Genomic DNA, 15,738 nt, shown 5'->3' on the forward strand with positions numbered 1-15,738 from the left:
TACATAGAATTCTAGCAGTATTTGGCATTCAACATCTGACTTAATTCCACATTAAAAAATTCAGGTACTGATAAATTAGTACCTAATCCATTATACTAAAGAGGAAGATTGGTGATACTTATGCGTCCATGTGTGCTTGAGCAGGAAAAAGAGAATTCCTAGACATGAATGCAGACTCATCTGACCAATTTCCCCCCTATATTTATGATCATACTGGTAATGGTCACAACTCACATATTCTGATGATGATGGAAGCTGTAATCTTTTTAATCTGGAGAACACCTATAAATTTAAGGTACTCAATAGATCATCATCAGATGATTCCTGATGGCCTTTTATTTTTGAATGCTTTTAAAGCAGGTGCAAAATTACTAACATATTAAGTCTAGTAATACAGTTTTGGGTTCTAGCATACATGGGCACTAAACATCTTTGTAATTTCAGTATACAGATGAACAAGCGCAGTGCTAAGAAAATTACCTCAGTGATACATTGCTCATTGTAGTAAAATGTTCAGCATCTATGTCAGCTAAGCTGGTAGGGACCATTTAAAACAACTATTAAATAAATAGAAGATGGAAGAACAAGATACATTTACAAAAGAAAAAAATCTGAAATTATGTGTTTTAAATAATGTAAGAAATTTAACCAAAAAGAACCTGTATTTTAGGGTTTACTTTCTCATAAATATTACCAAAGTCTGCACATGAATAGTAGGTCAACAAATGGGACATTTTTCACCCCACAATTAAATCTATTTGTATTAACATATTTAATGAACCAAAGCCCGTTTAAGATCAATAGATGCTTCTTTGTTGGGGATGTGAGGTGTATCTCCTACTCAGCATGTAATATATATTACATATCCTACTGAATTATATTTTATTTATTCATTTAATTTGTTCGCTGCCCATCTTGCTGCAAGGCCTGTTCACTCTCTGGGGGTGGGTTACATCATCAAAATAAAACTGTGTGTGTGTGTTTGTGTGTGTGTGTGTGTGTGTGTGTGTGTGTGTGTGTGTGTGTGTGTATGTATATATGTATATATGTATATATGTATATATGTATATATGTATATATGTATATATGTATATATGTATATATGTATATATGTATATATGTATATATGTATATATGTATATATGTATATATGTATATATGTATATATGTATATATGTATATATGTATATATGTATATATGTATATATGTATATATGTATATATGTATATATGTATATATGTATATACACACACACACACATACACACATACACATACACATAAACATACACATACAAGTGTATAAAATTGTAATAAAATCATAAAAAAATACAAATCATAACTAAAAGATGGGGAGGAAAAGAGCAGAATGTTTGAGGGGGAGGTGGGAGTCACTATTAGCCAATCATCCACCTCCACTGTGAAATTCCCCCATTAAGGCCCCAGGCCAACTGGCAGAGCCAGGTCTTCAGGCCTTTGCGGAAAGTCAAGAGGGCGAGAACCAATCTCATTTCAGAGCAAGATATTCCAAAGGGTTGAGGCCTCGGCAGAAAGGCTCTTCTGGATCCGCCATCTGAAATTCCTTGACAAATAGAATCCACAGCCTGGCTCCTCTGCCTATCCCATTGGGGTGAGACAGTTCCTCAAGTAACCTGGATCCATGCCGTGCAGAGCATCGTAGGTAACAAACAACACCTTGAATTGACCTGTAAGCAGACTGGCAGCCAGTGCAGCTTATGGAACAGTGGTATAACATGGGCCATTCTAGGGACCCAAAGACTGCCCACACCACTGCCCTCTGCATCAGTTTACGCTTCTGCATGATCTTCAAGGGTAGCCTGATGCAGAGCACATTGCAGTAGCTCAAGCGTGAAATGACCAAGGCTTCAATGACTGAGGGCAAGGACTTATGATCAGTATTCTTACAAAATACTAAGTTAAGGCAAGACACAGGGGGGAAAAAAACCTTATACTAATTTGTGATATCATAAAATTAACCAGGAACTGTGCCATCCAGCCTTTCTGTGTTTTCCTGATCATATGCCAAGGTAGGACAAATCATGCATTGGCTTTTCCATTACCTGTTTCCTCAATTAACAAGGCTGCCAGGTTTGAGAAAGGAAACAGCAGCAAATCCATTAAGCTTAAATGTAGAAAATCAAACCATACTGTATTGAAATAAGGTAAGCCTATAAGATGTTTTACTCAAGAATGTGGACAAATATGTAAAATGTCCGATTCTCCAAGCTATTTTTTTTGTCTGATTACTGCCAAAGGACCAAAGAAATCAACTGATGATCACTGCACTACGGAGACTCTGATGCTCTTATCAGTTCACATTCTAGAATGGTTTAAGAGAGTGGTTTCCTCTCTTTTGTACACATTTTAAATTACTATTCCTAGTTTACTGCATACAAATGCCAACATGTCACATAGAATGTGGCTGTTATGGCATGCCTTAGTGAATAGAAAAAACAGAGTTTATCACAGATTAAGGCTACAAATATTTTCAGAACTGTATTTACATAATTTTATTTCTCTTCTGAAGTATTTATTGTTTATTTATATGATTTATATAGTTGCCTATCTCAACAAGTGGCAGTTACAAGGATTAAAACAGAGAAAATTTGTCACATACAACTCACAAACATCCAAGGATAACCAATAACCCAATTCACTACTCTTTTTCTCACCCTCTCACTATATATAATTTAAAGGTGATTGCTGGAAAGTTAGCCCTGCTAAAAGCTTGAATATTTATTGCTTTAGGCACTAACTTACTAATTGTACTAAAGCACACTTTTGTACATTATCTTTCTTATTATTGAATTTCTTTGCTGCATTTTCATTAGTTCCTCATTAGCCCTCTTCCACTCAAATAATCAAGCACAGAGTAAGAGAAACAGGAAGGACACTGTACAAATCTATTACTCATACCACAATCTGTTGTGTTAATCTTTGCTAAATTAGGAGAGGGACTACATGTGTATGATATCCTACGCTAATCAAGACCTAATAAATTTTTCTGCTTTTAAATTTTCTTTTGGAAATCTCTAGGTAACGCAATTTTTTGTACATGCATTTATTGACAGACATAACTTGGAAGTATAAATTGTAATCTATTATTTTAAGTATTTTGGTCCAGCTTTGTCCAAGAATAAGTACAACTTTTGCTAAAGTCTTTTTTTGGATCATAAAAGATACTAGGATGTAAGTATCATAAAGACAGCTTTTCATGAAATTGCATAAATGATCTTACATGGATTCCCATAAAATTTAGCAATTCATTGAGTAATAAATACTAGTCTAAACTAGAAGAGCTTATATAAGGATCGGGAAGAACAATGGAAATTTACCTTCTAATCCATTCTCTAATCAGTTCTTCTAATCCAAATAAAATACTTTTATAAATATAAAGCCACACCTTAGGTTTGGATGGTGTTGATAGTTACAGCACGATAAAGTTAAAATTAGTGTGGATTTTAAAATAATTTTATTAAATGTGCCATATTGAGACTATGGAATAGATATAAACCCAAGTTGTGCCCCAAAACACCTCTGTGGATCTCTGCACAAGGATTCCATAGAAGAGAAACAGGAAGCAAAGACAAATGGTTGATATATCAGGAATTATTGGAAAATCACAAGCTGGTCAGCACATGCATGCCTGTTTCTTGGCCGTTTTTTGGGCAAAAATGGCCTGGAAATTGCCTGAAAATGGCCTGAAAACACTCCAAAAACTGTCTGAAAACGGCCTGGTTTTGGGCCATTTCCGGTGCTCCGGTGCCCGCGAAGACCAGCGGGCAATGGTGCACGTGCCCACAGAGAGGGCTCTGCGTGCCACCTCTGTGACGTGTGCCATAGGTTTGCCATCCAGATCTAGGCTGTATAATGGCCTTCTGTTAAATAAGGAAGTCGCTAGTACCATAAATAGGTTAGATGAAATTACCCGAATTAGAATTCAAGATATAAAAGTTCAGTGTGATAAAGGTTGGTAAAACATAAATATGTAACTAGTACTACATGACTAGTACTTATTAGTAAAATTAAAAAATATAAAGGCCAAAAACAGACCAGCAGAATTGTCCACAAACCTTGTAACAGAAATATCAGACAAATCCATCATTATCAGTGGCTTCCAACAATTTATCTACACTGAAAACCAATGAAACTTTTAAGTATTCTAACATATACTGTACCTTCAAACATCTGCTTTGCAGGGCTAGTTACTTTCATTCCTCATACATAATAAAAATAGGAAAATGCGTGGTACAAACAGAGACTTGGTGTATAATTTTCCATGATCTCAGATGACAAAACGTAGCACAAGCTTCATCTCTTGCTAATTAAACGAATCAATTAAGGGACTATTGTTGCAACTGTGTAACTGCTGTTCTATAGTGCCAATAACAATCCCACAGGGAGGTCTTTTACTACATTAAAATGCTGTCCTCCACAACTCCATCAGATATTATTAGAAACAGTTATTTGCGTCTTGCTGTCATATTAGTAGCAGCAGCAAATTATGGAAATATGCAGACCAGAATGGTCCCAGTATGAGTTCAGGTTTGGTTTCCAGCCTCCAAGGGAACAAATGCTGAAAATTCCAAAGTTCCCCAAAGTTCATTAATGGAACTGATAAATTTACCAGCACAGCAGCTATTTTACATGCTAGGTAAGGGTCACATATTTGCATATTTCCCTGCTAAGATGATACAATTCAACTAGATAAATTATCATATTAAGTTTGCCCTCCTGAGTTAAACTGATGGAGTTCAAAATTGTTTCCAATGGTTGTCATTAATCGCTGTTACATCTGAAATGCTTCCTTTGAAATCTAATTGTGATGTGGTGTCAAGGGTCATATTAATAGCATTCAAGTTGTTCAAATATTATAAAAAACCTGCTTATTTTACTTGTACATTGAAGCACTTAAGAGTAATGAGAAATAAAATCTCATCTTTTAATTTTTTAAAAAAATATTGTCAATAGAAAGAAAATTTAATTTAAAATGAGATTTAAATTACATTAACCTCATTTGATTTTGTATCACTGAGATTCATAGTAGAACCGTATAAATATAAAAGGGAATCCACCAGTTACATTCCAAATGCACCATTTATTTCATCATACCCAACAAACAGAAGTTGAAATTCAAATATACTCTTAAACATAATATTACATATATATTATGTAATAATAGAATCATGTATAGCTTCAACATACACACAGCCAGCCAATCTGTCTTGTATTTTATATGACATACAAGTAAATGTGACAAAGCCTGATTATCACTTCTAGATTAATTGGATGCAGAATACAGGAGCAAAAAGCAACCAGTCATTTCCCTGTTTTCTTCCTGAAATTCTTCCAAACTATTTATTCCCAGCCTGTTTTCAGAGGCACCCCATAAAAAGCCTTCTACCTCATTTGAAGAGAACTGCAGGGAAAAAGTGGCAAATTGGAACATCAGGAATTCACAACTGAAGGTTGTGGCTCCCTATCTGAAACCAGAGTTTTGAGTATTGCTAAGCTGATGAATTCATTTTCCATCTGCTTCTTGTTCCTGACAAAGACTATAACAATCCTACAAAAAGCAACTATCTCATATTCTTTAAATTATTATATATGTTACAGACTGTTGATTTGAATCATATTAGGTAAGTTCACTAAATGTATCTGCTATTTTAATAATGCTTAACATTTTGTGTGTGTGTGTGTGTGTGTGTGTGTGTGCGTGTGTGTGTGTGTGTGTGTGTGCACGGCCAAGCCAGTGATTTGCAGCTACATGTTATTGCCAATGATGATATAATTATTGGTGGATAGAAAGATATACAGTGTGATGGCAGAGAATGATGTTTTGTCAGAAGCAATGGCTTTAGGTCTATGTTTGTGGGGTATGTTGGGATTTAGTGCTTAGGAAGATTACAATATAATGTCGTCCTAGACTAGCCTTATGTTGGGTTGGTGTTACCTAGTTTGGGTAATGAAACATGTGCAAAAAACAACCAAGTCATAGAGCACCAAGGACCCCTCATTTCAACCCTGAGCTACAACCCTGTAGAAAGTGCAATTAGGTAAATTGTAGAGGATTCTTCATTCTCAGTCCTTTAGAAATGATGTCATAGTTTTTCATTTAATTTACAATTATGTCTGTTTGGATTTGGGCCAGTTCTTTAGTGGGTTCTATGGGTATCCACTCCATCCAGTGCTGCTGGAGGAGGAGGAGGAGGAGGAGGAGGAGGAGGAGGAGGAGGAGGAGGAGGAGGAGGAGGTTATTATGCATGACAATCTGTTCTTGCAGATATTAGCAAAATTGTATGTTATTGAACTTAAAATCTTGAAATTTGTTCTGTCACATCTTTGATCCTTGTTTCTGGCAGACAGCCACTTTGCAAGCTGACATGGCTAGACAGCATACATTTGTCTGAATTTCACATAATAGTGAGTCACCAATTATCACGACTCTTTTCTTTCTCTTCTTAAGAGGGCAAAGATGCATCCTGTCTTGTCTTGAAGGATCTACTACTGTTATGTTTTCTGTTTTGCAGTGTTTCTTTTCTTTCCTTAAATGATCACAGCCCATTTTATCTGCAAGGCCTCAAATGTATTTATTATTTCTAGCAGAATCTTCTATGTCTCTTGCTTTTAATTGTTGTATTTTATTCCAATTCCATTTTAAATCATATTTTATCAAATGTCAATTTAAATTGCTTTATCAAATGTTAGTAACAATTGTTTCTGGAACTTTGGACTTTGATATGGCCCAAGGGCTAATCAATAAAGACTCAATGTCAATGACTAAAAGTATGCACAAAAAAAGTCTATTGTTTGATTGTGATTCTGTTGAAAAATATGAATGTGCTTCCTCTCAGCTGAGAATTCAAGTCAGTCAAAGGCCAGTTGAAATTCAGAATAATGGAAGGCCATTGGAGGTTCTAAATCCAATCCGTGTTCAAGCAGGAGAACCTATACCATTTCAGACAACTGCCTTTCCAATCTCTTCTTCAAAACCTCCAGTGATGGAGTATCCATAACTTCTGGAGGCAAGCTATTCCACTGATTGTCCTAGCTGTCTTTATTTCTAAACAATAAAAGCTCAAAATATGGGGGGGGGACGTTTTTCCTCCTTTTAATCAAAATACAAGTACTCATACATAATTAAATAATACAGAAATGTGAAATGAACACCGTATATTAAATGTGTATAAAATGTAAAATGAAAACTGTATGTTATTTTTTTATAAAAATGTCTACGAATACCTGGTAAAGTTTAGCATTACTCACCACTGTTCCAAGAAACTGAATGCTAAGATTTCCACCAGCATCTCGAGAAAGGCACTGGAAGGAACAGAATAACAATTATAGTCTTATCAACAAGAAATTTTCTCCCTAAGAATTCTAACAAATTGCTTATGAAACCAGAGACATTTGTCACTTTCAATGAAACTCATGGTTAAAGCAGAAATGTATGTGATGCAAGAAAATAAGAGTTATATTAATGTTTGACAGTATTTAGTTTTCACAGCTGAATGGAATGGACACTGGATTCACTATCTTTCAAAAATGGACTATAATCAGCCAAACAATCAGAATTGACTATAATCAATTCTCTTTCCATCAATCACTGATCAAATAAGATAGAAATCTTAAATGTCCACATATATTGTCAGAGACCACTACTAATTTTTTTTTCTATTTGTCTTGCATTTTTGTAAATTTTGTCTATTTGTCTTGTTTCCACTTACACAGAGCTCTGCAACAAATTAATTTGAGCTCAATACAGTGGGTTAATTTTTGGCCTATGCAATAGATCTTAATCTCCATTCAACCATAAAATGTACTTAATGATTTGGGACATTGTATGAGAAGATCCATGTTATTCTATGGTGGTAAAAAAAAAATCAGAAAGCATCTGGTAGCATCTTTTCCAACTCCCAAATTTAATTAAAAGGCATATGCTTTGGAGAGCTGCTGCTTACCCTCAGCAGATGCACAGTTTTGGGGTAAGTGGCTTGTGGACTTCAACTCCCAGTATTCCTCAACCAGCTGGCTGAGGAATTCTGGGAGTTGAAGTCCACAAGTCGTAAAGTTGTAAAGTTGCCAAGGTTGGAGACTTCTGTTAAAGATGACTCCTTAGTCTTGGGATAAGTAGCCTTGTAAATTACTTTTGTTTTTCTTCTCATTCTTAAGAAGAGTAATTTACAACATACAATGACAAAGAATCAAGATAGGAAACAATTCCCTAATGAAAGAACTACCAAAGAGAAGATTAAAATTGGGAACCAAATTAAAATCAGGAAACTGTGAGTTCTAGTTCTGCCTTAGGCACAAAAGTCAGGTGAGCACCTTGGGCCACCACCTTTTCTCAGCCTTAGGAAGAAGGCAAAGGCAAACCACTTCCACAAATCTTGCTAAGAAAACTATCAGATCTTGTTCAAGCATTTGCCAAGAATCACCTGCCACTAACTTGAAGGCACAACAAATAAACAATCAATCAAAGTAATCAGGTTTACCCTTTGTTTGGTCAAAATGTCTATTTTACATTCAGTGGAATAAGGGATATAGAAGGAATAGTAGGATAACATAAGTATTTAATAACACACATACATAGAAATACATATAGTATGTACTTTAAGATAACTTTTGTCATATTATCTAATTTTTAAAAGCTTCATGAAAGGAATAATTATTGGAAGCATTTCCCTTTTAAACAATTATGGATGCATTTTAAATAAGAACAATAATATTGCCTTTTCTTTTTACTTTCAATTAATACATCGTGTTTTAGCCCTCTAGTTTGTTTCATAGGAAAACAAAGCAGAATGAAACAAGTCTGGATATATTTCAACAAAAATGATTAACAAAATGAAAAATATGGGAAAAATCATACAAAAAACCTGACATTTACATTTGTAAAGGAAACAGGAATATACAGTTTTCCCAACTGCTGGAGGAGAGGAAACACAATCACACTTCGGAAACTGTAAAGAAGAACAAAGTACCAGGGCCTACAATGAAGAATTTATGTGCCAAAACAAACAGATACAAATTAATCAGGAGGTTGTCAAAACTAGTTAACTGAAGAATATTCTTTAATTTTTTTAAAAATTGAGTGCTCTTCATCTTTATATCTTTTATATTGGAATTACAACAAATTTCATTATCTGGGAAAAAAAGTCCACTACATGAGTAAGTAGTTGATATGGGAAAATGATAAAAGGGATATCAAGATCAGGCAGGTGTTTTATTTATCAGTATATTTTTTTTTAAAGGCAGAACCAGAATATTGTATGTAAGTACCATAGCGTGATATTTTCTGACTCAGTTTCCATCAAGATGAAACATTGTGTGTATGAGGGTCCAAATTCCAAACTTTTTAATCTAAAAGGATGAATCTTACATATTTTTAATTAGGACCAATCTTTATTATTTTTATCCAGAAGAAATAGTATACATGATATAGTAGGACATAGATTGCAAAATGCATCTGAATGTACCGTATAAAGGTGAGTATAAGACACACCTTTTTCCCTCAAAAAAGAGGGTGAAAATCTTGGTGCGTCTTATACACTGAATACAGCATTTTTGGCCTCCCGAAACCCCGTCCCCCAGGCCTGTTTTTTGTTCATTCCCCCCCCAGCCCCCAGGAACACTCTACAAGCCTCCTAAAGGCTATGCATGTCCTTTTTTTGACAAAAAACGGGCCCGTTTTTGGGAGGTCTGCAAAGTGCAAAAACTTTTTTTTTTAATTTGCCTCTTCAAAATCTTGATTAGTCTTATACTCCGGTGCATCTTATACTCCGAAAAATACAGTAAATGTTTTTTCTTTTAAAAGATAATGTATCTAGTCCTTTTATTTTAAAGGTAAATAAATTATAAAAAATATTCATTTATTAAATATACTTTATGCCACCACAATAGTAAACTTTCATAGGAAAAAATACAATATAAAACATACCCAATACAAAAACTAAAAATCTATACGCTACTAAAATTTTATGACTGCAACTGTTAACCGGCTGAAACGCTGCATTATTTTGGAACAAAGGTTTGGTTTTTATGGTTTTATTAGAATTTGTAGGCCGCCCTTTTCCCTGAGGGGACTCAGGGCGGCTCACATAAAACCGGGGAGGGGGAATACAAACACTGAGATACAACATATAATAAAATAGTAGGCAACATACACTCATCATTCGGGCGGGGTAACTATCCTTAACCCCAGGCCTGACGGGCGAGCCAGTTCTTCAAGGCTATGCGGAAGGCCTGGACGGTGGAGAGGGTACGAATCTCCACGGGGAGCTCGTTCCAAAGGGTCGGGGCTACTGCTGAGAAGGCCCTCCTCCTTGTAGTTGCCAGCCGACACTGGCTGGCCGATGGGATGCGGAGGAGGCCTAACCTATGAGATCTTATTGGTCGCAGGGATGTAATTGGCAGGAGGCGGTCTCTCAAGTATCCAGATCCACTGCCATGTAGGGCTTTATGGGTGACTAATAGCACCTTGAAGCGCATCCGGAGATCGACAGGTAGCCAGCGCAGCTCGCGGAGGATAGGTGTTATGCGGGTGAATCGAGGTGCACCCGCGATCACTCGCGCGGCTGCGTTCTGCACTAACTGAAGTCGCCGGATGCTCTTCAAGGGCAGCCCCATGTAGAGCACATTGCAGTATTCCAGCCTAGAGGTCACAAGGGCCCGAGTGACTGTTGTGAGAGCCTCCCGATTCAGGTAGGGTCGCAACTGGCGCACCAGGCGAACCTGGGCGAATGCCCCCCTGGTCACAGCCGTTAAATGGTGGTCGAATGTCAGCTGTGGATCCAGGAGGACTCCCAAGTTGCGAACCCTCTCTGAGGGGTATAAGATTTGGCCCCCCAGCCTGAGTGGTGGAATATCCGTCAAATCTTTGGGAGGGAAACACAACAGCCACTCGGTCTTTTCCGGGTTGAGTACAAGCTTGTTAACCCTCATCCAGTCCATAACGGCCTCAAGGCCCCGGCTCATCACGTCTACCGCTTCATTGAGTTGGCACGGGGCGGACAGATACAATTGAGTATCGTCCGCATATTGATGGTATCTAATCCCGTGCCTGCGGATGATCTCTCCCAGCGGTTTCATGTAGATGTTGAATAGTAGGGGGGATAAGACCGAACCCTGAGGCACTCCAAAATTTAGGGGCCTAGGGGACGACCTCTGCCCCCCCACTAACACCGACTGCGACCTGTCCGAGAGGTAGGAGGAGAACCACCGTAACACGGTGCCTCCCACCCCCACCTCCCGCAGTCGTCGCAGAAGGATACCATGGTCGATGGTATCGAAAGCCGCTGAGAGGTCAAGGAGGACCAGGATGGAGGAATGTCCTTCATCCCTGGCTCTCCAGAGATCATCAATCAATGCGACCAAAGCGGTTTCTGTGCTGTAACCGGGTCTGAAGCCTGACTGGAAGGGGTCTAGGTAGTTTGCTTCCTCCAAGGACCGTTGGAGCTGGAAGGCCACCACCTTCTCAACAACCTTCCCCAGGAAGGGAAGGTTGGAGACTGGACGGTAGCTATTAAGAACAGCTGGATCCAAAGATGGTTTCTTCAGGAGGGGTCTCACCACCGCCGCTTTCAGTGCGGCGGGGAAGTTCCCCTCCCGAAGGGAGGCGGTTACTACCGCCTGGATCCAGCCTCGTGTCACCTCACTGCAGTTAGTAACCAGCCATGAGGGACACGGATCCAGAACACAGGTGGAGGTACTTACAGCTCTCATGGCCTTGTCCACATCCCCGGGGGTAACATCCTGAAACTCAACCCAGAGCTGTTCTACTTGATCCTCCTGTGCCTCGGCTGGAGCTGCGGGTGTGGAGTCCAAGTCCGACCGAAACCGAGCAATTTTGTCCGCTAAGAATTGGGCATATTCTTCAGCTCTGCCCTGCAAGGGTTCCCCCGCCTCCCTTTTGTTCAATAGGGAGCGGGTTATCCTGAACAGGGCGGCTGGACGGGACTCAGCGGATGCAACCAGGGTGGCTATATGTGATCTTTTTGCTGCCCTAAGTGCCCTGGTGTATTCCCTGGTGCAGGTGGTTACCATTGCTCGGTTCGATTCGGACTTATCGGACCTCCAACGGTGCTCTAGGCATCTCCTCCGGCGCTTCATCTCCCGGAGCTCCTCGGTGAACCAAGGAGGTCTCCGGGATCCGCCGCCTCGGAGGGGCCGCAGTGGCGCAATCCGGTCGAGGGCCTCCGACGCTGCCGAGTGCCACGCAGCAGCCAGAGTCTCAACCGGGCTGTGGGCGAAAGTGTCAGGAATAACCCCAAGCTCTGTCTGGAACCTTGACGGCTCCATAAGGCGCCTGGGGCGGAACCACCTGGTCGGCTCCTCCTCCCTACAGTGGGGGTTTGGCCTCCGGAAGTCGAGCCTCAGTAGGCAGTGGTCTGACCACGACAGGGGTATGATGTCGTTCCCCCTCAGACCAAGATCATAAATCCACTGCTCCGAGAGAAATACAAGGTCAAGCATGTGTCCCGCTGAATGGGTTGGGCCTCGAATTACTTGGGTCAAGCCCATGGCTGTCATGGAAGCCATGAACTCCTGCGCCCCATCAGAGTTTTCACCGAGCGACGGCAAATTAAAGTCCCCCAGGACCATCAACCTAGGGAACTCAATTGCCAGCTCGGCTACCGACTCGAGGAGCGAGGGGAGGGCCGCTGCAACGCTGTTGGGAGGCAGGTACGTTAGCAGCAAACCCACTTGACCCTTGAGGTCCAACTTTAACAGCAAAGACTCACACCCGACAATCTCCAGAGCAGGGACCCTACGAGGAACTAACGACTCCCGGATAACAGCGGCCACACCCCCACCCCTTCCCTGGGCTCTCGGCTGATGCAGCACCTGAAATCCTTCTGGGCACAGCTCTACAAGGGGGACTCCTCCCTCTGGGCCCAGCCAGGTCTCAGTAATACATGCCAGGTCTGCCCTCTCGTCTAAAATTAAGTCCTGGACGAGAGGAGCTTTATGAACTACAGACCTGGCATTTAGCAGCAACAGCCTGAGACCAGGGTCCTGACTACTAAAGGTGCCTCAAACTAGCTAATTTATAGAATACCTCAAAAATATAGGATCCATGACTCCAATGGAATAGAAATTTGGCAAATATAACATTTATATTTGATAAAAATGCTCATAAAGCATTTTATGATATAATACAAAATGTCATAAAACATTTCCTGTGGTCAACTGCTGATGTTTGCCTGTGATATACACTTCAACATGGGCTATTTTCAGGGCAGAATATCTCCCTGAATTTTTAAAAGTGTGTTAGAAGCTCTGCAATTGTTGAAGGCATTGAGATAAGGAAATATCTCTGAAACAATGAGCCAACGTACATGGGTACCACATCTAGTGATACCACCCAATAAAGAATAAATTATGGAAATATTAAATCAAATTGGGAAAAGGCTCTCTAAAATAGCTCAGTCTACTAGGGCTTTGGGAAGAAGATACTCTGCTCTCCACAAGAAGGTTATTCCAGTGTTGGGGTCACCATGGAACACAGCACCTTCTTGCCTCAGCCCCCTTAGTTTTAGCTAACTGAAAGATGCCAAGCCCCGAAGGACTTCATAGATCAAAACCCACACCTTAAATTGGAACCAGAAACCAATTGGTAACAAATACAGGGACAGCAAAATCATACTTATGTGCTTCCCAAAGGGAGGAGCCCAAAAGGATACAGGCCACTGATTATGGAACACATATTCTTTAAGGGCAGCCCCAAGTATAGCTCATTACAGGCAGTCTAGCCAGGTGATGCTAAGGGCATGAGTTACTCTTACCAAGTGTTCCTGGCCCAGGTAAAGCTTCAACTGGCACACCAGTTAGAGTTTGGCCACAATTTCCATCCGCTGCTCTTGCAGAAGCCATTAATTCCAGAAGGGCCCCTAAGTTACAAATCTGCTCCCTGACAGTTAATGCTTGCCCATCAAGACATTAACAACAATCCAAACTACGAAAAGCAATTCCAACTTCCAAGGGTTCTAACTTCCGTCCCCTCCCATCCAGACTCCTGACAGCTTACCTCAGTGGTGGGTTCCTGATCCCATTCCAACAGGTACGATTGGAACAGGCCCGGTGGCATCCACATGGACGTGTGCAGTGCACACATCATACTGTCAGAGATGCCTCCGCGATATTCCAGCTGTACATGTCGTGCGTCTGCACGGAAGCGCCGAAGACTTTAAAGACAGGTAAGGAGCACGGGTGGGCAAGTGGGCCCTCTGGAGCACCGTATCGGAACGGTACCCGGTGATCCAGGCAGGCTCCAGTATACCTGTACTGGGCGTACCGCCTGCAACCCACCACTGACTTATCTGCACAACCTCTGAGAAAGAGTGTCAATGTCATATCTCCCCCATGGCTCAAAGTAATGATGTGTAAGTGGGTATCATCAACAGATTTATGGTACCACTCCCAAACCATCCTATGATCCCTCCCTATGGTTTCACAAGATGTTAAAAAGCAGGGAGATAAGACCAAGCTCTGCGACACTCTATAGGTCAGGGGCCACAAGACAACCTCTCTTTCTTCAGCAAACCAGATAGACAATGTTATTTATTATTTATTAAATGTTGTTTGCCAACCCATCTCACCATGACACAATATGCTACACAACTTTTCAGTAAGAAGCAAATTTGGGTTTAATTTCCAATATAGAGGGTATGAAAGAAATAAGTTCAGAAGTCTTACAGTAAATATAAAAACATGTAAATATTTAGATTTAATTTTTTTTCAGTTAGCCTCCATTTATGTGAAGTTACTCAATATTTTTGAGAAGAATATTCTGAAAGTGTCTTACACCCTCTCAATGGATTTTTGAAAGTGCATTTTCTAGAACTTCAGAAAAGTATCACTTTCTACAAGTTCCATATTAAACCAAACGTTTTAAAAAGTGTCACTCATTGTGTTGTAACTGTTTTCTGTACATTGTGCAGGTTGTTGTACATAGAACAACTAAACATTAAGACAAAAATGAGATAAAGCAATTATAACTTTTCTTTGGAAACTGACGCGAAGAGAGAAAAAGAAACAGAGATGGTGAATTGTCATATTCAATGCTGCAGCTACACCATCTTAGAATTTTTATCCAAGTGGGCGGTATTTGCCGAACAGTTAAAAGGCATATTTGGATGATTATTCCATTGAGCAGGTTAAATCATTTAAATCCCCAGGTATAGTCTTTTCATGTGAAATGCCCAGGGAATATGTAGCACAAAAGCCCAGAGAGCTGCTGTAGCACTGCAATCATCCTAAACTAAAGGGGCCTTACTTATCTCTGCTGCACGCCAACCGTACTTAGCCAAAGTTAGAGCAGAGCTGTTTTTCAGAGTCCAGTTTGCCTATATAGCTTTTTCTTTCCTTTAGTACAGGTTCAGACAAATTCTCGTAGGTATGTACTCCAAGCTCCTTGCTGTATCTCCAACATGATACTTCACTCTGAAGTAGAATTCTGACCAACATTTGGTTGCACATTTCTATATGGGAAGCCGCAATATATCTTCACCCTGTAGTCTGACACCTCAGATCCTCAACAATAATGTTATTTCATTCTGGTCTAAATTAAAAATTGGAGATCCTTTTATATTCTTTAAGTCAGCTCTGTGCAGTTGAATATGAGCACTCAAACAGCTTTAAGGCAATGACTTAAAGATATTCAATTGGATTTGATATCTCTTCTCAAGAACACATTCCCAACTAGCGCCTTCACTC

The 15,738-nt window shown here is 39.9% G+C and overlaps 1 protein-coding gene across 3 annotated transcripts in view; it reads right to left on the reverse strand.

The window, feature by feature from the left end:
- The window catches only part of PCCA (propionyl-CoA carboxylase subunit alpha), a 264,528-nt gene that overhangs the window by 47,501 nt on the left and 201,289 nt on the right, over window positions 1–15,738 (reverse strand). For all 3 annotated transcript variants that reach the window (XM_087726871.1, XM_087726870.1, XM_087726872.1), the window contains one exon: window positions 7,288–7,341. In XM_087726871.1, the coding sequence (XP_087582997.1) occupies window positions 7,288–7,341 (54 nt within the window). The remainder of the gene's footprint in view (window positions 1–7,287; window positions 7,342–15,738) is intronic.

The sequence above is a fragment of the Thamnophis sirtalis genome, unplaced genomic scaffold, assembly GCF_051295495.1.
Source record: "Thamnophis sirtalis isolate CommonGarterSnake01/CBP01778 unplaced genomic scaffold, rThaSir2_p1.2 scaffold_12, whole genome shotgun sequence".
NCBI classification, from domain to species: domain Eukaryota; kingdom Metazoa; phylum Chordata; class Lepidosauria; order Squamata; family Natricidae; genus Thamnophis; species Thamnophis sirtalis.